The sequence below is a fragment of the Thunnus albacares genome, chromosome 22 (genome assembly GCF_914725855.1).
Source record: "Thunnus albacares chromosome 22, fThuAlb1.1, whole genome shotgun sequence".
Taxonomy (NCBI): domain Eukaryota; kingdom Metazoa; phylum Chordata; class Actinopteri; order Scombriformes; family Scombridae; genus Thunnus; species Thunnus albacares.
Genome location: NC_058127.1, coordinates 14,144,567 through 14,171,576, shown reverse-complemented (window position 1 = coordinate 14,171,576; position 27,010 = coordinate 14,144,567). Strand labels below are relative to the sequence as shown.

General features: G+C 41.6%; 1 protein-coding gene across 2 annotated transcripts; it reads left to right on the top strand.

The window, feature by feature from the left end:
* The first annotated feature begins 863 nt into the window (after positions 1–863).
* On the top strand, positions 864–27,010 carry dvl2 (dishevelled segment polarity protein 2). 2 transcript variants are annotated; one of them, XM_044341377.1, is made up of 15 exons: positions 864–1,429; positions 11,986–12,055; positions 14,812–14,966; positions 17,217–17,326; positions 17,556–17,685; positions 18,131–18,221; positions 18,393–18,462; positions 18,573–18,712; positions 19,782–19,858; positions 19,992–20,059; positions 20,170–20,307; positions 20,779–20,910; positions 23,246–23,422; positions 23,844–24,068; positions 25,122–27,010. In XM_044341377.1, the coding sequence occupies exons 1-15, from the start codon at positions 1,269–1,271 to the stop codon at positions 25,682–25,684; spliced, it is 2,307 nt and encodes a 768-aa protein (XP_044197312.1). In that variant the 5' UTR covers positions 864–1,268; the 3' UTR covers positions 25,685–27,010. The 2 variants fall into 2 exon arrangements, with proteins under 2 accessions (XP_044197312.1, XP_044197313.1); XM_044341378.1 differs by having other exon boundaries at positions 865–1,429; positions 20,173–20,307.

The window sequence follows — 27,010 nt, the reverse complement described above, 5'->3', positions numbered from 1 at the left end:
ATTATGTGTAGTGGAGATGGACTATATGCACGCATACTGACATGATAAAAGTATGTATGTGTGCAAAAAAAAGCAGAATATACATAGAAGTATAAAGACTATGTGCATGCATATTGACATGACAAAACTGTGTGTGTGTGCAAAAAAGCAGAATATGCATAAAAGGATAAAGATTACATGTTTGCATATTGACATGATAAAACTATGTGTGTGCAAAAAAGCAAAATATACATAGAGGTATAGACTATGTGCATGCATATTGACATTATTAAAAGTATGTGTGTGCAAAAAAGTAGAATATACACAGAAGTATAAAGACTATATGCATGCGTACTGACATTATTAAAAGTACCTGTCCAAAAAAGCAGAATATATATAGAAGTATAAAGATTATGTGCATGTATATTGACATGATAAAACTATGTGTGTGCAAAAAAGCAAAATATACATAGAAGTATAAAGACTATGTGCATGCATATTTACATGATAAAACTATGTGTGCAAAAAAGTAGACTATACATAGAAGTATAAAGACTATTTGCATGCATATTTACATTACTAAACACACTATGTGTGTAAAAATAAACAGAATATACATAGAAGTATAGATTATATGCTTGCATATTGACAACATCATTAATTAAAACAATATTAATGTGTATTAGTCGTTAATGTACTGTTGATTAGTCATGTATAACTTAAGTTTTTTTCTCAGTGATAATAAAATATGTGTGTGTGTGTGTGTGTGTGTGTGTGTGTGTGTGTGTGTGTGTGTGTGTGTGTGTGTGTGGTGGGGTGGCTGGGATAGTACGTAAAGAAAAAAAGAGAGGGGGGGGGGGGGGTGTACGTAGCTACGTCACACGCCGCGTTGGCTCGCAAAAGGTGGTGAAAAGTTTTCAGCCCCCCCCCTCCCCTGTATGTTTTTGTTGGGGGAAAAGTTGTTGGTAGTTAGGTCGTGTGAATGTAGCGTGTCCGTCGTTTTTCGCCCCTCGGTAACAGGCGGAATGCGAGTTTGTACCGTTTTAAACCCGGAGAGCGAGCTTTAGAGCGGCGGTTAACGCTTTAACGTCCTCCGGCTCGGGCTGAAAAAAATCTCAGTGGCCATCATCGTTTCACCTCTGCCGTCTCGTTAGCCACCTAGCTAGCTCCGCCGCCAGCCCGAGCTATACCCAACAAAGTTAACGCTACCTCGCCTCACTTGTGTGTTTCTTGTGGTAACTTCCAGCTTTTTTTTATAAGGGTTGGTGGGGAAAAAAGCAACCGTTGAGATGGCGGAAACCAAAATAATTTATCATATCGACGAAGAAGAGACGCCGTATTTGGTGAAGATACCCATTGCTGCCGAAAATATCACTTTGCTGGATTTTAAACAAGTCTTGAACAAGCCAAACTACAAATTCTTCTTCAAGTCTATGGATCAGGACTTCGGGTGAGTTGCTGCTGCTTTTTTTTCTTCTTGTAACTTAGCAGAAAAGAAGAGCTTATGTGGTTTGCATGCAAAATGAGGAGTGATAAAAGAAAAAGTTGTAGGTAGTAAGAGTGAAGATGCAAGATAAATGTTGCTAAAAAAGTTAGCAAGCAAACCTTTTTAATGTGCTGTTATGTAGAGAGTGGGTGAGCCTTGACTTAGCATAAGTTAACACTGAACAAAAATGCGTGTTGACTTTGAGAAAAAGCTATATTTAATGAAAAGTTGGGCCTGTTTGCGTGTCAAAAAGTCACGCAATCCTATCTTGTGACCGATATTTGTCACAGGGGATGTTAGAGGGGAGAATAAACTTGAATGAAGCCAGCTAGTTAGCTCGCCATTCACAGAGCACATCCCTAATCAGAAACTGCACTAGATTTAAAAAAGAAAATCCAAGTGGCTCTATAAATAAATACTAAGTGTTACGTAGGCTGGGGGACATTTCTCAGAAAACATCATCATTACAATGGGAGGCATTCCCTGTCCCTGCTGCTTTTCTTTACCCCTAATCCTCATCCCTCCCACCCTGCTTGAGTCCATCATCTTGTGAAATCCTCGCCTTTTCTTTCTTTAGGGACTGAAGCCAGGGTTTTGTCTCCCCTCTTTAACACTTTGGCCTGCCAGCCATCCTTTCATTCCCTGGCTTCCTCCCTTCCTCTCCCCTTTTCTCCTAACCCCACTCCTCCAGAGAGAGGGAGAGAGCTGTCTCCTCTCCTCTATCAATTAATCTTTTTCTCTGTGTGTGTATGTGTGTGTGTGTATGTGTATATATATGTGTGTGTGTGGCTGTTGTTCGTTTTCCTGCAGAGGAATGCATGTTTGTGGTTTATTCACCCAGTGAGACCCTTAGGGCTTCTGTTAAAAGCATTGTAGTCTTGGATGGGTATTGAGTGAGGCGCTGGGCTATTTGCCTCTTTTTCCTCTTTGGATGGCACCGTCGGAGCCCGTGCCAGAGGAGCTGCAGTATCTGCTAGGTTTGGTTTTAATTTTTGGTTTGGGCATTCTTTTTTTTTGTCGGATGGCTAAAGTAAGTGTGTATGTGTTCTTCCTCTCATACACATATCAAGAGCCTGACTCTGCAAAAAGTTGCTGACTTGCCTGAAACTGGACTTGTGTCATGATTCTTATCTGATTTTTTTTTTAATCATTTTTATTTTATTTGTAGACTACTTAACTATAAATCTGCAACCAAAATTAACGTTAACAATGTAAATAAAAGTTACAGTAAGCTCAAACCTATTTTTATATCATTGCAAAAACTTTGTATTAGTTTTCATTCAACTCCTGAACTTACGATTAGATCTTTCACTCGGATACCTGAGCTCACCTGAGAGGCTGCGGCTCACCTGTCTGTGTGTCTCTGTGCCGCTCAGGATGCTGCTGACAGTCACAAACAGAGCAGTTGGACAAGCTGTGGCTAATTTAGCCTATAAATAATGTTCATGTCTTAATGACACATGTGCAATAATAACTCTACTTTTGATCCACTCATAGAAAAGTGGAGAGACGGCGTTAAATAGTAAATATTTCTCCCGCTAATTTCAAAGGTTAATGTTTAGATTGATTACAGATCATTCTTATTAAATAAGCTCACTTTGGTTCTTCTTTAAAAAGGATCACATATCTTAATTTACTTTTGGGAGGAATTTGCACCAAAAGTAATAAAGTTGTTTAATTGGACAGCATGTCAAATTAGCTTACAACACGTAACGCCTGAAATTAAATATAATATCAAATGACATTAGTTTTGTTACAGTGAAGTTTTTCAATTCTGTGATGTTTGGAGCTTTAAAACTATAAATGCAAACCTGCTTCAGATTCTCCACCTCACCGACTCCACTACTGCTGCTTGAAGTTGAGGGTTGCCCCATATCCTGCTCTTTCACTCTTTATCATGATAACGCACTTTTTTTGGTGCAGAAAACAGACAAACCTGGCAACTCTGTAGAGATATTATCGTTAACATTACCTGGAGTTACAGCGGGCAGATTGTTTGAGATTGGTAAAAATATTGGAATATTATAGCAATACCTTGATATTGAAAGGGACATGACCGTCCATGACTTCAACACCGAGATGAAATGGCTTTTCATCCGGCTGTGACAGAGCGTCTGTGCTGCTCCTCGGATGCAGATCATTTGAATATTAATACAGCAACATCAATAACTGAGTTGAGGAGATTGTGTTTTTGAGATAAGTGCCCTCGTAAATACTTGAATTCTGACTTTTAGGGTGTTCGAATCATAAGTTTAGTAATCATTTTCTTAATCTATATAAAAAAAGCAGTTTTGTTAATTTATTTATCCTCGTAGCCATTTATTAGGTGAAAATGCAGTTTCCCAGAATGTGGTGAGCTTCTTATTTTTCCACACAGTACGCCTTTTGTAAGTGATGTTACGACATCCCTTCGGGGTACGTAAAATTATGTTTATTTTACTCTGCTACGTTCATTTATTTACCAGGGTGAACACACATTAAAATGATGTATGTCAGACTTTGCCCGAAGGCAAAAAGAAAAAGAAGGCGAGAGAAAAGAAACAAACAAAACACAAAAAGCAGACAAAACAACATCAAAACACGTGTAAGAGAATACAGCATAAACATGCCGTCCGCCATCTTTCTGACAGTTCATACACTCAGTTAATAACCAATTTATAACAAAAACAGGCAGATTAGAGCTGCAATGATCGACAGAAAATTACTCAGCAACTGTTTTGATAATCAATTAATCATTTTGGTCATTTCTTAAGCAAAATTGTCAAACGTTTTCAACTTCTTAAATGTGAGGATTTCATGCTTTTCTTAGTCATATATGATAGTAAACTGAATATCTTTGGTTTTTGGACTGTTGGTCGGACAAAACAAGATATCTGAAGACGTCACCTTTGACTCTGGAAAATTGTAACTGTCATATTTCACAGTTTTCTGCCATTTTATAGACAAAACGATTAATAGAGGAAATGATCCGCAGATTAACTGATAATGAAAACGATCGTTAGTTGCAGCCCTACAATAGATAATGAAAATAAATTGTTGCCACCTTAAATTGGACATGACACGTCTGTAGCCTCTATTGCATACAATTTATTTAACTTTTTTAAATCAAGTTATTTGTTTGTACCAATAGATAGCCATTATCACTGTTATCAATGTAAATAGACTAAATATTAAAAACACTTCTCAGTGTAATGATGTAAACTATAACAGCAACACAAGCACAGCTTCAAAAAATGACCATAAAGTTGAATTTACACCTCTGCGAAACAGTTTAATCAAAAACGGAACATTATAACCGTCATGAAGGAAGGATTTATCGCAGCGCAGTTGTATCAGACTGCATTAGTTTTACAGGCAACTGAGAGTGTACACTTAAAACTGTGAAAAGCTATTATTATGGCCAGAGTAATATTTGTAGAGCTCCACTTTATACCCTGTAATGGTCCCCATCAATTATTTTAACTTGACTAGCCTCACCACAATCACCAGTGTAATTTCCAAGTTTTCTGTCAAATTAGGAGCTTGTCCCTGTTTAACTGGACAGAGCGTGATTACATTTAGACCCTTGTGTGCTTGTAAGTGAGCGCACAATGTTCGTGTTTTTCCAAAGGCAAAAAAAAAAAAAAGTCCTCATCTTAAAAGAGCCACCCACGCCAAACTCTCTCAACAGCGTGTGGGAAGTCTTTCAAAGAGAATTTTGCAGAAAAACTCCAATTTTTTAAGTTAAATTACGCCGCCTGGCATCACACTCTCTCATTTCAATATCTCCAACTGAGTTCAGATGAAAAATTTCAAACATAGCTCCGAGTCAGCTGTCCAATCAAAGCAGGGACATTTTTTTCCCCCCTCTCCGACCCAGGAGAGGAGTGTGTAATAGTGTGTGTTTTCATTTGTTCTGGTACGAGGCCAGCTGTCGACCAGAGCTGTGTGTGTGGCAGTGGGGGAGATCCGTGGAGCAGAGCAGACCAGGGCTGGCGCTGGGAACCTGGGGCTGGACGGAGGCCATTTGCTGGGGTGTCTGGGGCAGGCTGAGCTCTTAACTAACTTATTTCACCATCCTCCTGGAACCGTCCTGAATTTAAAATCTCTGTTTTTCTACTTTATCATTGGTTAAAATCATTCAAAGTGACCTTTAACTTAAATAAACATCATACAAATGATTAGAGCTTTTTATTTAAAGTCATCTGAAAAGATTAGATTAGAGATTAGAGGTAAACCACTAAAAAAGGAAAGCGAGGAAACGGATGAAATAAAAGCTGCTTTCAAAGTGCAGAAATTTTTAACTGTGGTAATTATAATGCATAAAGTAGATCCTGATAACACATTTTAATGGTCCTCTCCGTCTACAGACGTCTCGCTCCTTCGTCATTTTGATAAACCCACATCTCATGTACTGTTTCATCATACTGATGTAGCTTTGACTTCTTAGCTAACTTAACAATACTAACACATTAATACACAGTAATGTGGAGTGCTGCCACATTGAGACGTATGCTAATATGCTAAATGTGATTAGCACCACAATTTTACAAACAGCATAAAATTAACAGTATTGAAAATGCACACACGTGCATTTACCTTCCGTAGATTTTAGGCTGTGGGGAGACATGTAGCGACGTCTTGGGTCTAGCTAATGTTATTTACCGTATTTCTTCTAATAGTGGGCAGTAGTCAGTTAAAAGCCAGTTCAGAGTAGATAAACTCCTGGTGCCTGTTACATAATGTGCATCCCAGTTAAGTATAAATAGTTACCTGAATATAACTCCAGTTCTATGCGTACATGCGTAGCCCTCTGGCTTAACGTCACAGAGAGGTGAGGGGGACAGTCGCAATATTGTTTTAATAAGGGGATAATGGTGCATATTTTAATAATGATGGCAACGACACCACATGAGCATGGGTAACCAGGGTAACTTGGCTAAGCTGGCGAGCATACATCCATGAGCATGCTACAGCTAAGTGGTGCACTGCCAAAACAAGGGATGCACGATAATATTGTCACGTCATCGATATCAGCCGATAAAAGGCTTGAAAATGAAATCTTGGCATCGGCCCAAAATAAATATTTTTGCCTATATGACAGGCTGATTCATTGCCTTCTCCTCCGCTTACTGACTGTGCTTCACCCTGACGGTCCCGGTGTTTCCTCCACAGACTCCACTTCACTCAGCTGCCCTACAGAACTGCTGCTTCCTCCTACTTTAACTTCAATAACAAACTGGGGCTCAGTGCTCCGGTTTGATCCACACGGAGAGCCGGGGCTAGCTGGGGGGCTAGGGGAGGCTAACTGGCTGTGCTTCCCTCCGACCATGCTGCGGAGGGAAGCCCTTTTGGCCCTTTTGGGATTACCCGTCCCTTTTGGGCTGTCCTTAAGCTCGAGCTGCGGTCTGGGAGGTGTCCACAGGGAGAAGAAAGGAGAGAGAAGAGTGGGATGGTGTTGGCTTGGAGTTACTGGATAGTCTGGTGTGTACATGTGCTGGTAGAAGGGGGGAAAAGGCCGTTTTTGTAAGATGAATTGTTAGAAAGGAGATGCTGTGTTGGGTGAAAGGAATTAAATGGAAGTTGGAAAAAACTTCAGGTTTTAGAAACACAACTCAGCATATTTCAGGGCTGTTTGTGCATTATTCGAGGCATTTTAGAGTGTGTGTGAGATGACTCTTGACTGTGGTCACTTGTTTGTTTGTAGGGCCAAGGAATGAAGACAATTACAGTCTCAGGAGAAGAATGTTGCATCTGTTCATCTGCTTTCTGGTCCCCGCAGCGTGTATGGGGGGGGGGGGGGGGGGGAGTTAAATAAATGAGATATGGGAAACATTCATTTGTTAACTAACATTCGGTAGCCACACACACACACACACACACACACACGTCTCTCACAAGCTAAGGCTTCCTGCAACAGTTCCCCGCCAGTGCCCACAATAATCTGGCTGTATGCTAACACTCGCCCACAAAACCAGCTCTCAACAGCTGCTTACGAAAGCCCAGTGGAGCCTGACCAAGTCTCGCACACATAAGAGGAGGCACATTGGCAGATAAAGCTGGGAAAAAACTAAGGAGTTGGAGCACTCAAGTGTCCTCTATGTAGCACTTGTGCCCAGCCCCTGTCCCAGTAAACTACTGTAATAATAACATAGCGGTAGGCTGCTGGAGGGAAATTACACAGCTGAAGCCGAATGTTTGCCTTTCTGACAATCATGGAGGAAGAGTACGGAGGAGGGAAGAACGGCCAGACAGATGTGTTGCCTCGAAAGAGCTTTGGACATGTGGACATCGGGCTTTAGTAGTGGCTGTTACGGAAAGGTTACTGTTGTTTTGTGTATTGGATTTTCATGCATATTTAGTCGACCTGCCTGTTCAATTTACAGGGAGGCACAAAAACAGTAAGATTGTGTGTACTTAAGCTCATCGCCGTGACAGAAGAAATTCCATAGCGTCTCTCGCTCGCTGGAGGAAGTAAATCGGGATTGTTTGTTCTTTTTGCTCTGAAATCAGCTGTGCTCATTCACGGCTTCATGGCTCGGGTGGTATTTTGTTAATAAGATTAGATCCGAGTATAATCCCAGTAATACAATATTACTTCCATTAGTAGTGAAATTTGTACTGATGAAGGGAAACTGAAGCCTAATGACTGGATGGTTGCTTTTAATGGACAGATAATCACTGCAACACTGCCAACAGTGTCTGAAATTGACTTTTTTTTCACTTGCCAAAGGGAGTGGAAGATGGAAAAACATCCGCTGGCCATTTATTTACTAGCCAAAATAGTAAATTGCCTTTTTGTGTCACATATACATTAAAGGTTGGCTTATTCCTCGTAAATGTCGCCACATAATAGTTATTTAATTACCGGTAGCTAGCAGCAGACCAGGGGCAAGTGACAGTTTAGCGGAGAGCTGCAACGTCGTGTAGCCGATGTCCCGTAGCGTAAACAGTCCCGCCAAACAAGGAGCGCTCGAGACCTTCTGTGGCCGGCGCTCCTTCGCCTCACACCGTCTCGAGTGCTCCTACAGTTTCACAGCACTGTTCGGAGGCGCATAAAAAAAACACCTGCACCGTGAGTGTTTCCTCCGAGCCATCATGCCAGATATTTTATTACACGACTATTTTGGTACAAACATTTACCCATCAGTGTGGCAGATAGCCCTGTGAGATTTACTCGCCAGACGGAAAATATACCTGCATGGGTGTTAAAGACTTATTTTCACAAAATACAACAAATAAGATATAAATAATATGAGAAAACAGGTACAAACAAGGAAAAATGGCAATATATACTAGAGTTGAGAACTGGTGCCAAATTAGAACCAATTCAAAATTCCGGTTCTGCGTATCAGTTCCTTAACGTGATAACTCTTTATTTATACAAGGCTATATATCTGCAAAGATGTGGCTATCTGCAAGGACCTGCCTACGACATGCATCAATGCAACAGAGTGTTGATTTGTTTAGATACGAGCATGCATGGCTAACGTCACATCAGTAGTGAAAGATGGACCGCGGCAGCACGGCGTTGATCTAAAAGAATGTCCAGTGTTTGATGTCTTGTGGTATCCTCTCGCCCAGAGTGCGTATCAGCCAGCGCTAGCACCTCCTGTAGAGCTAAAGATACCAGGCCATGAAAACACCGTGTATGCATGTACTGTATTACTGCTGCACTCCACAGCTGCGTTCAGACTGGAAACAGTCTTGTGTAAACCAATACTCGGGGCTGTGTCGGTGTGTGTGTGTGTTGTTTTAAGTGCCGGTAAAGACAATGAAATGTAATCCAGCAAGTCCGGTTGGAGTAAAAGATTATTGCGTTTAAAGGCTGATCAGAAAAACACAGCACAGCGGTTTATAATAATCACAGACTGGATTTTACAACTCTGGAAAGTTATCACGCTGCAAGCCTGTTTGTTAGTGCACACATGTGGAACGCGTCTGTGTCCGCGGACCTCCGACAAAAGTATGTATGGAACCGCGTCCGCATGCGAGTCCACAGCTGTCCGGCATGAATCGGCCTGTACAGTGACAGCACACTATGTCATCGAGGGAAAGATGAAACAGAAATTACTCAAAACAAAAGCAGAATGTTCAGTTTAAAAGACTTTGAAATTACTTATTTTAATGAAACAATATGAGGAAACGCTCAAAAGAATAAAAATATTTTTGTTATCTAAACATTGAATTTTTTTTTTTACCATATTGGAATTAAAACCGGGAATCAATAAGCAGAATCGTTAGAATTCAAACGATACCCAACCCTGATATATAAAGTGAGATGATTAGGGCTGCAGCTAACAGTTTATTATTGATTGTATCTGTCAATTATTGTCTTGATTTCTCAATCAATTAATCGTTTAGACTATGAAAATAGTATTCACACTTTCTCAGAGGCCACAGATATGTCTTCACATTGCTTGTTTTGTCTGACTAACAGTATAAAATGTTAAGATATTCATTAAACTGTTTATATATGAAAAAGAAAAATAGCAAATCTTCACATCTGGCTTTTCTTTTTCTTGAATAATGACAGAAAACGATGAACTGATTAATTGTTGTAGCTCTAGAGAACCAAAACCTGAAACTTCTCATATTGTGAAAATATATGAAAATGACATACTGGTGATGTACAGACGGGTGACAAATGAAAGGAAAACCAACATAAAGTGTCTTTAGTAAAGTGTTGAACAGCTTCAACGCACCTTGGCGTTGATTGTCTGAACTCTACTGGAGGGATGAACACTATTCTTCCAAAAGATATTCCCTCATTTGGTGTTTTGTTCCCTCTAAAGGGACAAGCGGACTCAAACCATGCCAGCAAAATGCCCCTCACAGCATAACAGAGCCACCAGATCCCCTCACTGTAGGGGTCAAACATTCAGGCCTGTACTGATCTCTTGGTGAACGCCACATATGCACTGGTGAAGGATGACTCATCTGACCATATCACTTTTTTTTCCACATCTCTGTAGACCAGTGTCTATAGTTTTTGCACCACTGAACTCTCTAATGTGCATTCATCTTTGTAATGAGAGGTTTATGCGCTGCCACCCTGCTATAACATCTCTCTCTATGTAATTGTCGACACACTGTTCTCGCCGACAGTCTGGTCACGTCTTGCACTGACATTCTCAGTCACCTGAGGAAGAGTTGCTCTTCTGTTTTTCCTTACATATCACATTAATGCACAAGCATCACGGTCGTCAAATGTGCGCTGTTGACCACAACTTCCGACCGTATTTGCTGATGTCTTTCCCATAGATCTGTTGTTGTTCCTGTTGAAACACTAACCAGTTGAGCCGCCTTTGTGACTGAAGCTCCTGCCATCCATGCCCCGACAACAAACCCTCTTTCAAAGTCACTCACATGTTTTTCTCTCGTCATCTCGATACAAAATCAGAGTCAACTGGGCCTGCTCAGCATTTTTATTACACGCCACAGAGTATGGCTTGTGCAGAGTTAGCCGCAGACCGATCAACAAAACACCTGGTGAAACGAGTAAAAAGGAAAATGGCAAGCGAACAAAAACAGCTTGTCAAAACATATTTGGGTAATTTATTTGAAATCAAGCTCAGCATTTGATTTATTTCAGCTGTGTTGTTGTCATAGCCGAATATATTTCATGTAACGTGTCAGTAATATAAACTATTTAAATCCATTGCAGTGTTTTTTTCTTTATGACTTGGCTAAAAGCTTTGGTGTAGTTTTCAACCCCCCATTCCTCCGTCCTGCTGTACCATCCAGTAGGGCTGCATGATATATATCGTTTCAGCGCCAACATCGCAATGCGCGCATGTGCAATAGTGTCATTACAGGAAGTGCAACGTCAAGTAAGGCAAATTAACTTAAACGTGTCATGCTACAACTTTTGACGTGCTCTGGTGAAGGAGTGCACTTCATCAGTTTATCAAACAACCAAAGCAGGCCCCACTAGTCGCCTTAAAACGAGCGCTGCCTGCTTTGGTTGTTTGATAACTGATCAAGTGCACCTCTTCACCGAGCACATGGAGAACAGAGTCTGCGTATCATCTGCCTGTAATCATGCACACGACGCGGCTGCTGGTCCATACCTCAATGTTAGTAGTATAGCTGTGAACATGGCAGTGCAGTTTGTGCACAGTTTAGTGAATAAAGGCCATGACGACTCAAGACTCAAGCCAAGTTCCCGTGTCTGAATGTAGGGGGGTGAGCGAGCGAAATTAACCTCTTCTGATGGAGCATAAATGAGCTACACCTGGTGCCCATTGGAACTTGACCAGGTTCACTTAAGGTGGACTGACCTTTAAGGTGGACCAGCTATTCTCATTTTTAGTAACAATCTCAGCTGCTCCTAAACAGAGAACGGAAAGAAATGTCTGGCTTCTGAATCTCTCCCGAGTCGCCCCCCCCCCCCCCCCCCCCCCCACCCCCCTCCAACCCCCATATCGTTCCAATATCATGCAGCTCTACCGTCCAGACAGCACATACCACGCTATAATGTTATGATGACAGAACAATTTATACCCCCTTAAGCCTCACTCTGTTTCTCTCTTTTTCAGGGTGGTGAAGGAAGAGATTTCCGATGACAGTGCCAAGCTGCCATGTTTCAACGGCAGAGTGGTGTCATGGGTAAGAAATAATAAACCTGCTGCATATTTATAATCAAACCGGGAGTGGGAGCTGTTCAGATTTCACTGGTAACCATTGCCCTAAATCCATAAATGACCCAGGTTTAATAATTTTCCTGTAAGGCTTCTCTGAAAATGTCAAAGATTTGGCTTTTATCTCAAAAGTCAGCCAACATTATTAGCCACAGGCTGTTTTCAGAAACCACTTTTCCTTTTCCTGTGCATTCCTTAAGACCCCCTCTGACTAATGAGTCTGTCTAACAAGCAGCAATAAAAGGAAGTAATTTAATTTCAGATTTCACTTATTAACTTTAGCGTTATCGTATATCATGTTGCAACATCATAGGCTCCCCAGATCTAGTTTAGGCGTGTGCTTGGTGAGTTGTGGTGAAAAATATCTTAGAAATGATCTGTTGGAAAGAGTTGGAAACCTGAACCAGATTAACTGTCCTGCCAGGTTAAACAGGAGGAAACAGACTCAACAGATCTGAGTAAAATCTACTCGGGGCTTTAGCCGCAGACTGACTCACTATGGCCAATAACATGTTGACTAGCTTAGAGTGTAAAAATGTTGATCTTAGCGTCCATTAAATCTCTCGTCTTGCCTTTTTGTAGTTTACTTTATTCCAGTAGAACATATCTCAAGAATTTTCTTAAAGGATATGACAATTTTTAAAATTATCAACATATGCAGAGCAAAGCCATCAATGAACTCATCCTAATTTCAAGTGTTTGTATCCAGAGCCTGATATGTCGTATCATTCCGTGCCGTAGTCCTCCATTGTTGTCCAAAAACTATTAAAATCACATTAATGAGTCACACAGCTGCACTCAGTGACATGTTCCTTCGCCCCCGAAGATTGCAGTTACCACAGTTTGTTTAGAAACGACTCCAAAGTCTAATAACAGTGATAACATTTTCAGTCTCTGGAGAGTAGTTGCGTGTACGGCAGGCGCCACTGCGTATGTGCAGGAACGTGGTTCTGTTTACAGAGCTGTGCTAGCTTGTTGTGCTACATGGTAGTTGGTCGATTTTTTTTATTTTTATTTTGAACATGTTAAAAAAATAAAACATAAAAACAAAACAAGAATAACAATTTTTAATTCCAACCCCTTTCTCAACTACTAATCCATAAATATAACAAATATCCCAATTCCAAATATCACAAACTCTTGAAGGAACATGTCACCCAGTGCAGCTGTGTGGCTCATAGATGTGTTTTTAATAGTTTTTGGACAACAACAGAGGTCTGCAGCACTGAGGAATACAAAATATCAGACTTTGGATCCACACATAATACTTGTAAGTAGATCAATCCATCGTTGGTTTTACTCATGAGATTTGTTGACAAAAAGAAAAATATTTTTAAAAATCGCCAGCCATATCCTTTTAAATCAGTTGTTTTTTTGCCAAGAGAGCCAAGTGTGGTACATATATGACTCTACTATAGTCATCCATGTTATCCATGTCCGTAGATCTATCCAGATCCAGATATGATGGCATCCTCGTTGGTTGCAATGAAGCAGATCCAGATCAAATAACTTGAAAGGAAAGATATATCTCGCCCTGTTCCATAGTTTTTTATACTTGGTGTAAGAAAAAGCAAGGCTGGAGTCACTAAGTCACTGAACCGGTCTTAAAAGTTTGCAGATACATGACATAATCTAACAAATCTGCACATTACAGTGATTATCATGACGACGGAACATGTGGAACCGAAAGGGCGTTCGGTTTTCTGAAGAAATTATGAGGAAAGCAAACGTTTCCCTCATTGTTAATCGAGTTTGCGAGCCACAAGCAGCATGGCATATTACCACTTACAATACAGCCGGCTTTCCAGGTACAGGTTTCATACTTTCCATTTCTCCAGACGGCCCCAGTCGTACCCCACCCTGCAGGTTACATTCGAACAGAGACAAAACATCGGGACTTGGCCCAGATAAGCAGGTTTGAGGCCGAAGCATCTGTTAAGTGCATAAGAATGAGGGAAGGCATTAAGGGGGGGGAACAAAGCGAGGATACCAGAGGGACTGATATGTGATCCGCGCGCCAAGATGGATGGAGGGATCCCAGAAGACGAGTGTTTCACAGTCACATAGCCATTAGCGGGGAGGGAAGTGTAGGGAGTGACTCTGGGAAGAAGTGGGGGGGGGGGGGGACGTCAGACTTTACAGGCTCCATTTGGTCGAATCATTCTGACAGAGGATGCGGAGCTTGTTTATCTGAATGTGAATGGAAAATAAAAAATGTATGTTCAGGCATTTGCAAGTATTCTGCAGTGATTTTTAAAAATGTTTTAAACCAATAGGCCCACATATTTTTACCAGCTGCTCATAACTACATCACATTTCCCTTCTGTGTCTGTTTTTAACGGTGTAGGTAATTGGACGCTGAGTGGCATTCATCCTAATTGTTGATGTGTGTTACTGTGTGTGTGTGTGTGCGGGCACTTTTGTTATATAATGAAGAGAGACAGGTTAAGTGTAGGATAGCGTTTCAGTATGCCCTTGAGACGTCCATCTGAAAAGAGCTCAGTGTTTGTGTGTCAAAGTAATTGACATTTTACCCGTTTTTTTTCCTCCTCCTCTTTCTTCCATTCATTCCTCTCTTTTTCTCACCCTCTCTTCTCTCGATTTATACCACCTCATTCCTGTTTTGCACCAATCTCTCTCTACTTTTTTTTTTCTCCTCTCTCTGTCTTTTGTCTTGGATTCTTTCTCTCTTATTTTTTTTTTCCTCCCCTTTTTTTTTATCAGTTGGTATCTTCAGACACTCCTGCAGCAGAGCCTCCGGTGGCAGTGGTCCCCCCTGTGGAAACATCTACCCAGCCTTCGCCCCCTCCGCCACCCCTACCACCCCCACCTGCAGAGAGGACCGGGGGCATCGGAGACTCGAGACCTCCGTCCTTCCAGTAAGCAAAGCACTTGTTTATGCTTGAAACATTTACTGCATATCTGCTGTAAGAGGGTGAAAAAAAAAGAGAAAACCTCACACATTTAACCAGAACTTTAAAGCTCATACACTCGTGTTTGTCTCATAACCGTAATGCCGATACTGTATCTTTTCCTGAATATCTCATTTACTCCCAGTGTCACGTTACTACAAGAATAGCAAGAATACTACAGCTCATTTAAACCTGATCTTAGCTGGGGCCGCCCTTGTTATTTACAAGACCAGCTCTGGGAAAAGCTTCCAATACAGTGAACCTCAAGCTGGTGCTGTATGTATGTAAAGATCTGCTTTTAAAATGTTCTTACATAGAGTTTAAGTAGGTTTTTGGCATTAATGTATCAGTATATTTTCTTATTTTCTGATTTTAAAGCTGCATTAATCAGTATTTTATTTTAAGAAAGGATAAAATGACTGTAAGACGAAAGGAGACACTCGCAATAATGAAGCCACAGTGAATTATCACCCGACACTTTAGTTTCCCTCAGCTCTACAAAATCTTTTAGTCTCTTTCAGCTAATTGTTTAGGATTTCCTGCCCGCATTTTTACAGTTTGATTCACTCTCATCAACCTCACTTCCAGCTGTAACAAGCAGCTGTTTTCAGCTAAAATCTCTGATTAAACCTACTGTGCGCTTCCTGCCTCAGCACCGAGCAGCAGACAAACAAAGTTAGCAACTATCTGGTGAACACAGCGGAGCATTTAGCAGCTAAACAGCCACATATTTCCATCGAGAGTAGGTGAAGAACAGAGCTGAAAGGAGAATATCGGAATTAAATTAGTGGGAGGGACAGAAACATGACTCCAAATGGACGCTAATGTTTCTGTGTCATCTGGATGTGATACTGTTTGCTAACATCTTTGTCATTTCAGTTCTGTAAGGTAATAATATATCAAGACTGTAGCTTGCTCTGCTGCTGCTGCTGCTTTAATTCTGTCAGAAGGAACAAAATATGAGAGAGCCTGTTTCCATTCTTATCACACAGACTGTAATTTGTCCGAGGTTTAAGCAGGCAAATTGGTTTAAAAACTGTTAGCGTGAAAACACAAGAAAGTCTGGTCACAGACATGTTCAGAATGAAATAAATACCCTTTGAATAGCAATAGTTTTACTTTATTCTTTACTGCTGTCTGTAGTATCCATGTTATCCTAATAAAATGTGAGAAAACCATTACAGTAATGTGAATAAGGCCTGTAGGGTCCAAAACAAACGTAAGTATCCTTCACTTAAACAACTTCTTACCATCGCTCTCAGTTCCTGGAGAAATACGTCGTCTGGAGCTCTTTAAGTTTGGTTTAGGGGTCAAACGGAGTTCACACCCATCAGTCCAACCTCCCATCATGCCTGCAGCGCCCTCATTCATTACTTATAATTGGACCTCGACCTTGTCTGATGGTGTGTTTGCATCCAGTTTCAAATTAAACAATTTCTTTTTTAGCTTTGCTTAATGTGCGGCTTGCAGCTGTTAGAGAATCGACCGCGTTAGTTTTTTCTTTCCATACTTCGTCCGGAGCTGGAACAACCCCCGTTGCTCATGCTGGAAAATTAGGGTCTCTTTTTTACTGTCTTATGAAAAGAAGTCTTCATGGGATATTTTTTCTCTTGTCTAGACGTAAAGTAAGCGTAGGATTGCACCCAGAATGATGGATTTGCTCGAGCGGATCAAACATTTTGTGCGTTACTTCCTTCTGGTCCCTGCACTAAGTGGCTTTATCTTCCTGGTCATCTTCTAGAGCTGTGTGTATTTTTGGACAACCCAAAAGGTTTTATGTCATCTGATATTGTCCATGAAGACTTATGCAGATGAAGGTTTGAGTTTCAGACTCAAAACCTCAATTGAAGTGTGACTGAATCATATTGTTTTACCCAATAAAACTGAGAATTGAAGCATTTACAGCCACACACACACCAGCTAATCCTGTATAAAGACATCACAGCTGAAAATGTTTAGTTGCCAAACAATCAAAGTGACTGACCAGACTAGATTGAGGTAACGATTTTGGTACAACTGAATCATTTGAATGCATTAAAATTTCGTTAAGATGATTACTTTACAATGTCCCTTAAGTCATAAAAAATATTATTAGTAATATCTGGAAAAATAGCTACACTTAGACCTTTGGAAAAATGGTTATATTGGATTAGTTAAATAAAATTTAAGTTCAGTCATGCTCTAATTCCAGCTGTGATCTCGCTTCTTCTTTTCCAGCCCCAACGCTACAGGCAGTGTGGAGACCTTGGATGACCAGACCGAAACCGAGTCTGTGGTTTCCTTCAGGAGAGAGAGACCACGGCACAGAGAGAGCATGGAGCAACACGGTGAGAAACATAACTCTGCTACGACGGCGCGCTATCAAGATTTGGCACGCCTCCATCTCCCAAACAGTGAATAGATCGTGATATAATCGAGGAATGACAAGAAGTGAGGCATGTTGGGGGGGGAGAGAAGAAAAAAAAAAAAAGCTTGACTTGAGCAAACATGAAAATTGAATGTGTTCCCTCTCGTGTCTGTGGCCTCTCCCCTCCCCCCCCCCCTCTTGTGTCCCAGGGCCTCGCATAAACGGCCAGAGTCGGCTGGAGCGCCACCTGGCAGGATACGAGAGCTCCAGCACAGTGATGAGCAGCGAGCTAGAAACCACCAGCTTCTGTGACTCTGAGGACGACGACACCATGAGCAGGTAAGAAGTAGATAAACGGACCAGAGGGGAAGAGTTTAAAATGTCAGTTATCCAACCACAGCAGAGTTAAATAGCTGTCATGTAAAAGGTATATAGAAGTCTATTGTTTTAAATCACTTTAAAGCAATCTCATCTTTTAATTTTACACTATTTTGTGCTGTTTTTTTGTTTTACTTATCACTTTATAAGCATATTAGTTTGCAGGATATCATCATTAACTTTTGATATTTTAATGTTTTTGCTCCACAGTGACAGTTTTGGCCTCTTCTCTCACTAAAAGATGCTAAGTGGTTTTAAATGTCTCCCTCAGCTGATCGTATATTTTTGGGGTTCCAGACACAAAATGCGACAGTAAAGAGGAGACTATTAAGGAGCCTGTTAAAGGTTTACGGCAGCATGTTTCTCTGCTGACCCGTCACCTCTTTCTGACCTTTTGAACTTGCAGGTTCAGCAGTGCAACAGAGCAGAGCACGGCCTCTAGGCTCCTAAAACGACACCGCCGACGCAGGAAACAGCGCCCTCCACGTCTGGAGAGGGTGTGTACATGACTTCTTTTGTGTGTTTTTTTTACTTTACATTTTCTTACGGTTCTTTGTTCTGACTGCTTATGTATTTGTGTGATTGCCCCCTGCTGGTCTTCACTGATTTAACATTGTTTGAGTATATTTGTAGGTACATGTGTGTAATTTTGTTGTTTTCAACTCCAGGCTTCCTCCTTCAGCAGCGTGACAGACTCCACAATGTCCTTGAACATCATCACCGTCACTCTCAACATGGGTTTGTACCCTCCTGATGTGAACTCTGTCTGGGTGTTTTAATGAAATATTAAATACATTGCTTTGCCAAATATTACTGTAACACTGTACTCTTATTACTCCACAATACAGAGAAGTACAACTTCCTGGGCATCAGCATCGTGGGCCAGAGCAACGAAAGGGGGGATGGAGGCATCTACATCGGCTCCATCATGAAAGGAGGAGCTGTGGCTGCAGACGGGCGCATCGAACCTGGTGACATGCTGCTGCAGGTGAGGAGGGATAAAGGTTTAATCCTAAATCAAAGGGAGCACTTTCTTTTTCTTTCAAATGACTGTTTAGATGAATGTTTTGCTGCAGATTCGCTGATGAAGCGTTTTCAGTTTCGAGAGATTCTCAGGTTCATTACAGGATCTTTTCTAGTGGATTGTCAGCTGAAGGTAACGCTTTATTTTACAGTTCCTTTAATTTTAGTTTCCTAGAAATTTTCTGCTTAATTTGCTGGTATAAATTAAAAAAAAAATTTCAGACATTTTACAAAAAGGGTGGCGCAATTTGGTACAAAAAACATGGAAAAAAGTTGGTTTAGTTGGTAAATACTCATATTAGGGTTCATATGTCGCGGTTAATTTATGAAACATCTTAATAAATGAGATTCATAACTGACAGAAAATACTCAGTGTTCAGTTTTTTGTGTCAAACTACATATTAGCATATTAGATTCTTTCTTAAAAGCTATAATGAGCACATTTCCCAAATACTACCAAATTACAAATATCCTAAACATTTACTGTTACGCAGCAGCTACTTAGAGCAAATTGTTGAAAAAATGTCCTGGAAATTAGAAGGAAAGTACAGAATTTGTAGAATAAAGTGTTGATAGACACTTGGTCATTACAACTTAACATGTATGTTTGATACAAAACTACACACGGAGTCGGGGTCTATTTAAGAATTGTTAACTACAACTACATATGAAGCCAAATATATTGAGTTGGTACTTCCAAAATAAACCAACTTGACACTTTTTTCCCCATTATTCTTATAATTTTCATCCCCTTTTTGTAAAATGTCCTAAAAATTAACAGTTACATATCTGAAAATTTCCAGGGAATCAGTGTAAAATCAGAGGACCTGTAAAATAAAGTGTTGGTTTGATGTTGGTTTAGTTGTAAAAATTTCATTTCTGTGCTGAAATATACTGAACACTTTTGTTTAATATGTTTACAATTTTTTCACCATAACAAAATGAATGTCAAAAAGCCTAAACCTGTTTTAGGTGACATGTCTCTTCATCTCTCCTAAATGAAATCTGTTTTGAATACTTTAATACTCAACAAGGTGAACGATATCAACTTTGAGAATATGAGCAACGACGATGCAGTGCGGGTGCTGAGAGAGATTGTACACAAGCCAGGGTGAGTTGTTGTTGTTGTTATTCTCTCAGTCTGGATCAGATCAGATCAGATCAGATCAGACTGCAATTTTTTTTTTAGCTAACAGATCTTTTTGATCAGCAATAATGATTTCTCTCCTTCTGGTGTTTTCCAGACCCATCATCCTCACAGTGGCCAAGTGCTGGGACCCCTCTCCTCAGGGCTACTTCACTCTGCCGCGCAGTAAGTACCAGACTTCCAGCGTCTGGCTTTTTTTTAATTCCCTTGTCATTTTTATCTTTTAATGTGACGTCAGTGTCTGTAACAGTTTCCTTTTTTTTTCTCCACATGAGTAGACGAACCGATCCGACCCATCGACCCAGCGGCGTGGGTCAGCCACTCTGTGGCCATGACTGGGGCCTACCCTCCCTTCCCAGGCAGCTCCTCCCTCAGCACCATCACCTCCTCCTCCTCCGTCACCGAGACTGAACGTGAGAGTCTTTTTTTCAACGTCTCCGTAATTACCTCACCTTCCTCGTGCTCTATTCTTTATTTTCAGCCTCTCACAAAACTTTATTCATCCCCTGCTTCTAAACTCGCCCAGATTCTGTCAGCCGATATTCAAAGCCTGAATGACGTTCATTACTGTAAAGTATCTTTCCTGTTACAGTCTCCCTCCATCTATCTCTCCTAACGACATTGGCACAAGAATCATCTTTCACATCTGTCTTTCTGCTTTTGTTGCTGCTGTTATGTGATGTGACAAATGATGTCTCCTGCTTTCCTGCCTTTGATCTCCTCTTCCAAGTTCCCCTCCTTGCCTTCTTGTTTTTGACCCAGTTCTTCTTTCATCTGCCCGTCATTCTTTAATTCATCCTTGCATGTCTACAATTCTCCCTCTTCCGGTTTCCCTAAAGTGCTCTTCAATCTCTCTCTCTCTCTCTCTCTCTTTCTCTCTCCAGGTTTTGACGACTTCAGCTTATCACTACACTCCGATATGGCATCGGTTGCCAAGGCCATGGCCTCACCAGAGTCGGGCCTAGAGGTCCGGGACCGCATGTGGCTTAAAATCACCATCCCCAACGCGTTCCTTGGTAAGAAAAAAGATGTGGAAACAAGGCAAAAAGAGCACATTAGTTTCATAAATGTCTCACAGGACCTTACAGGGCAGGCATTATGTTCCCAGAATTAAAACCGTGTGACTTGTGGGAGGGAGAAAAAAAAAAAACCCTCAAAGTACTAACGTGAGTGCCTGTTCTGACTGAAAACATCTGTTAAATTGGAATCACCTGCAACTGAATCACAAGGACTAATTACATAAACAACATGTTTGTCCATTTTGTGCTTTTTGAAATGAAAAATTCGGGGGTTGTATCAGTTTCTGATTTCATTAGATCTTTTTTTTTCCCCAATTTGCATTTCATTGTTAATCATCTATAAATCCAGCACATCATCAGGCATTCAGAGCTGAACTGCTGAACTGCACTGATACTTTAAAATTACAGGCAGTCAGTATTCACTAATCCTCAAATGCCTAAAATCCAAACATAATGCACAGCCACAGGGGACGGACAAAATTACACCTTTCCCCTGCAGTAAATACCTTCCTTTTTTTTTTTTTTGGGAGAATGTTGGTTTGTGGTCATTTTTGAGGCTGTAGTTTGTGTTGTAAAAATAATAATGCTGCCAAATTCCTCTTTGGCACAGCCTTTACTGACTCTTTATTGTCACAACATAATTAAAGCATTTAGTTGAAATCCTGTCACGGGAACAGTAGACTAACGGCGTCTTCACACCTGCCTTGTTTAGTTCGGTTGAATCGTAACCCTGGAGCGTTTAACCCCTTTTGGGCAGGTGTGAACACAGCAAATCACACCTGGGTGCGGACCAAAACAACCAGACCGAGACCTTGTTGAAGGAGGTGGTGGTTTCGGCCCGGTTACAAATGAACTTTGGTATGGTTCGTTTGCGGTATGAACGTGATCTGACCTAGATTCGACCCAACTGCAGGAAGCATTGCACATTTTTTGGATTAAATCAGCTCCCGTAGCCAGCTGTGCTCTGTGTGTGTGTGTGTGTGTGTGTGTGTTTGTGTGTTTGTGTGTGTGGTATGCGCTCAATATGTGCTCCCTTTCTCCTCTTTTAGCCGACTGAAAGCAGCATGTCTTCTTTGCGTAACGTGAAGCAACACATTGTTCTCTAGACATCCCCTTGAAGTGCGTTCAAACGTGCCGTTCTGCTCACATATTTTGGCGTGGTATACAGCCTAAACGATGACCGCAATTATGAAAAAATGCTGATGAAATTCTGCCAGTGGTCCGTTTTGGATCCCGGAAGAAAAACAAATGTTCCTTTTTCTGCCCGCAAACCCCACGAGATTTCCGACCAGTGAACAGGGTGACATCTCCCACGTTGCATTTGTTGGTGCATTTTGGCTGGTTTGAAATTTTGCCATGTGAAAACCAAACCGAACCAAAGGGAAAACACAACAAAGTAGCAACTCTGATCAAAGCAAACGGACTATCAGTGTTAAAATGCCCTAAATGGCCTCTCAGTACATAGAAATAATGTTGTTTTAACCACTTAAAAGACAGCTTTGGGTATTTGTGTTCCAAAACATTCATGCATGCTCCTGTATTTTTAAACTGTGATTAAGGCCGTATTCAGACCAAATCAGGCGTTGTGGTGCACCGCCGCAGGGTTTAGCAGAGATATGTGGGGGTGTGGGCGTGTTTATTTGCGCTCTAGAATGTAACCGCTGTGAAACAATCAGAAAATAACGTTTTATTGATCTGATTCACCAGCTTTCTCGCCGCCACCGCTCCCTCTCTTCTTTCACTCTCTAGCTCGCTCGACTGCAACAGCTTGCTGGTGCTCTCTCTCTTTTTCTCTCTTTTTACAAAAAAAAAAAATGAGAAGAGAAAAATGAGTCGGGAAGCTGACAGCAAAGTAGCTTTTAACGTCGTCAAGGAAGAGAAATGTCCTCCCCTCCTTCTAGTGACGTATTTGTACTCCCTCACGGCAGAGTTTACAGCTCTGATCGGTCTGATCGCTGGCTGTGATTGGCCACTGCAGCATGACGTCGGTTTGCGTGGGAGGACTGGCCTGATTTGGTCTGGACACAGCCTTACACTGCTACTTTTGATGATCAAAACACTCCAGATTAAGTCTAGTTGGACACAAATTATTTACCTGTGTGTGTGGAATATTTATTGTATTTGTTGCTTGTGGAAGTTTCCTTCTGCTGTTGTAATTTCACTGTGTGTATAACTGCACACAGCACTGCGTACATACATTTAAAGACACATGTTCTTATTTTAATTCTGATCTATATACCTGAAACTCAATCTACTACTACAGTTAAGACTTTTCATTGCCTTTGGGACGACTAAAGTTGCATCTTATCTTGTCTCTGTCATCCTCCCTCAGGCTCAGATGTCGTGGAGTGGCTTTTCCACCACATCGAGGGATTCCAGGACCGCCGTGAAGCCAGGAAGTACGCCAGCAACCTGCTGAAGGCCGGCTTCATTCGACACACCGTCAACAAGATCACCTTCTCCGAACAGTGCTACTACGTCTTCGGGGACTTAAGTGACTGCGAGAACTGTAAGTAACTGGCATAAACATCACAGGCCGACTCGAATGTTACGCTTAATAGCATTTGGCACACAGGCCTTTTGTGGACACACTGGTGGTTGTGTCGGCCCGAACATGTGATGTTTCAGTCATGGAAAAGAGTTTTATGACGTCCTGCCGCTGTGCAGCAGAATAACAACCGGCTATTGCATATCTGTCCTTGATCATTCTCTCGGGTGCAGTCTGACTTTTCTGGTTTTATCTGCATGAAAAAGATAAATGCGCTCATGTAAATGTGTAACAGGCGAAGACATACAGAGATAAAGTTGATTACGTGTAATGAGTCTATCTGTTAAAGATCTCGTTCAGTCGATCTCCACATCAGCCTCAACGAGTTCCACAAACAACCTTGTCGTTCTTGTTCATCTCCTCCCTCTTATCTCCTACACAGACATGGCCAACCTCTCCCTGAATGACAATGACGGCTCCAGCGGGGCCTCGGACCAGGACACCTTGGCCCCACTGCCTCTCCCCGGGGCCTCTCCATGGCCCATGATGCACACCTTCCCCTATCAGCCCTACCCTACACATCCCTACTCCAGCCAGCCCCCTCCGTACCACGAGCTCACCAGCTACAGCTACACCCCCGGCAGCACCGGCAGTCAGCACAGTGAAGGTGAGCACAGACAGTGATTAGTGATTTCACTTTTCTTTCTTTGTACATGAAGTTCAGTTCACAAACTCATCATAAGGCGGACTACTCACCCTCTCTGGCTCTGGATGATGTCATCAGGATTATTAGCTTACAAGATGCTGTTGAGTTGCATTATGGGAATTGTAGGATCCAGTGTTTTTGGAAAATCTGCACGTCTCTGCCTCTGTTGCTTCAGTTTTTCTATGAGACCTCCAACTTTTTGGAAGTGCAGTACTAAATTTCTTGGGTACAACCTTTAAGGAAACTGTGACAAGCTGTGATGTTGGATAATCAAACCCAGGACAAATGTAGTTTTTGGTAGTTTCTTGCATTAAAAGGTTGTTCAGCATCTTTAAAATATTCCTTCAAATCAGGCTACCTGGAATCTTTTTTTGCTCAGCTCACCACAACACTTGAACCCCTTTAACCTTTTAGCACATTGTTGATTGTTGCAGTACTTTCTTGCTGTTTATGGTATTTCTTATACACTTGTCTACTTCCAGTCGTTTCTTAATTGAATAATAAGTGTGAGTCACTGTCCTCTAACGCTTGATTATCTTGCATCACTTGTAAGTCACTTTGGATAAAAGTGTCTGCCAAATAACAAAATATAAATGTAATAAAATGTAATGCTATGCTATGAAAAGTCATATGAGTAAGGTGACTTATACTGTATGTGATTTGTAGTCATTGGGATAAAACATGCAAACTATTGGTGTGGACGAGAGCTGCAACGATTAGTCCATTAATCGAATAGTTGCCAACTATTAAATTAATTGCCAATTGTTGATCAGGACAGAAGGAGATGTTTGAGGATGTTGCTTTGGGAAACAGTGATTGACATTTTTCACAACTAATCGATTAATTGAGAAAATAATCGACAGATTAATCAATAATGAAAATAGTCATTAGTTGCAGCCTTAGTATAGACGCTCACCTGTGATGCTGTTCTCTTTTAGGTGTGCTTGGTTCTTTGACTAAGCAGGATTGAAGCTTAACAGTATTTATCTAACAGCTTTGTGTTTCTGCCCCCAGGGAGCCGAAGCAGTGGATCAACAAGAAGCGAGGGTGAGCGACGCCGCAGCAGTAAAGGCCCCGGCAGCACCGTGGGCGGAGGAGAGAAATCCCCCTCCGGCGGGGGCGTAGAAGCCGGAGGGGCTGACTCTCGCTCCGGCAGCGGCAGCGAATCAGAATACTCCACCCGCAGCAGCCTGAGGCGCGGCCACGGTTCGGCCGCCCCCAGCGAGCACAGCCACGCCTCCTCCCAGCGCTCACATCATCACCGCATGGCCCAGCCACCCCACATGTCCCCCTACCCGCCAGGTATCCTGCCTTACAACCCCATGATGGTGATGATGGTACCCCAGCATCCACACCCGGCCATGGCGACCGCTCACGCTCTCCCTCACGCACAGCAGCTGGCCACAGCCCCCATGCACCCTGCTCTACCCCCGCCCCCTTCCTCCACTCCGGGGGGACCTCCCGGCGCACCGCCAACCCGTGACCTGGGCTCCGTACCCCCAGAGCTGACTGCATCGCGCCAGTCCTTCCACCTGGCCATGGGCAACCCCAGCGAGTTCTTTGTGGATGTCATGTAGTTGTTTTTTTTTTTTTTCTGTCTTGGTGTTGAGTGACCATTCATGTGAGGTTAGCGTACGGTTCCCACTTGTTTTGACGAGGATCTGGCGGTAGCTTTCTGAGCTCACAAGGGCCTATTGGATTGAGGGCACTTGTTACAAATTTGGTGAGAACAGGGTTAAACATTGGCAAAGAAAAATAAGATTCAAACACAATGTGGGAGACGGTCCCACTACACTACATGTGTCTACAAAGTCTAGTTTCTTCTATTCAAAGTCACTACATAACAGTCACTTTTTCAATCCACTTCTTTCTGATGTCAGCAGTGAGCAACTGCATCTAATACATAATATGACCATAGTCATACTGTGTATTTGTTTATGTTTGGCTCTCGGCACTTCCACTCTGTAGGACAGTGCTTGTTCCAAACTGTACACCTCTTGTTTGTTTGTTTTTTTTATCAAAAAACAAACTGATGAGCTCTCTGGTTTTTGGTATCCCCCAAAAACTGAAATACAATCTTTTTAGGAGGGGAAGCACATTCCCAAATCAGCTACTTGTCTCAGAGCTGTTCAAACACGGGAAAGCGCACAGACCATATTTTTTTAAACACTAAAGGATGCACTGTGTACTTGAAAAGGATACAGTCCTGTACGTACACATCTGGATCATCAGCCAGATCCGTCTGCAGTACAGGAGCATATCGAGTGCCTTACTTTTTGCATTTTTTTTTTTTTTTTTTTTTTTTAGAGACATTTTCACACTCCAGGTACATGAAACAACACATCAGCATTGTCTGACAATGAACTTCTCTGTATATATCTACTACTCGTATATATATTAAAAAAAAAAAATGCAAAAGTACCAGAACAGCAAGAAGCTCTAATGTGAAAAGAAAATAGGTCCAAATATTGTCAGGCAACTTGTGTTTAGTGATCACTGTCTAGGCCTAGTCGTCAAATAACTCTTAATTGTGAGGAGTACCATGGTTTTCGGTGTGGGACTGTAGAGGCTTAACGGTACAAGTAGGCGGAAAAAAAAAGAGAAGATGCTGAGAGCGGTACTTCTTGATTACATGCAGTGTCTATCTTAAGTAACTGTGATCCAAATGCCCCAGCTCCTCATGCTTATTTTTATGTTACTGACTTGCATTATTCACCCATTTCATTTTTTTTTTTTTTTTTTTTTGTATGAGTGACTATATAAATCATGTATAACCGAACTACTAAGGTGCTAAATGAAGAGTCAACGTTTCAAAAAAAAAAAGAATGACATTGACAGTGTCGCATTGTTTGATTTCATATTGCCACCTTTGTTTGTGTATTTGAGAATAAATTTGATACTTA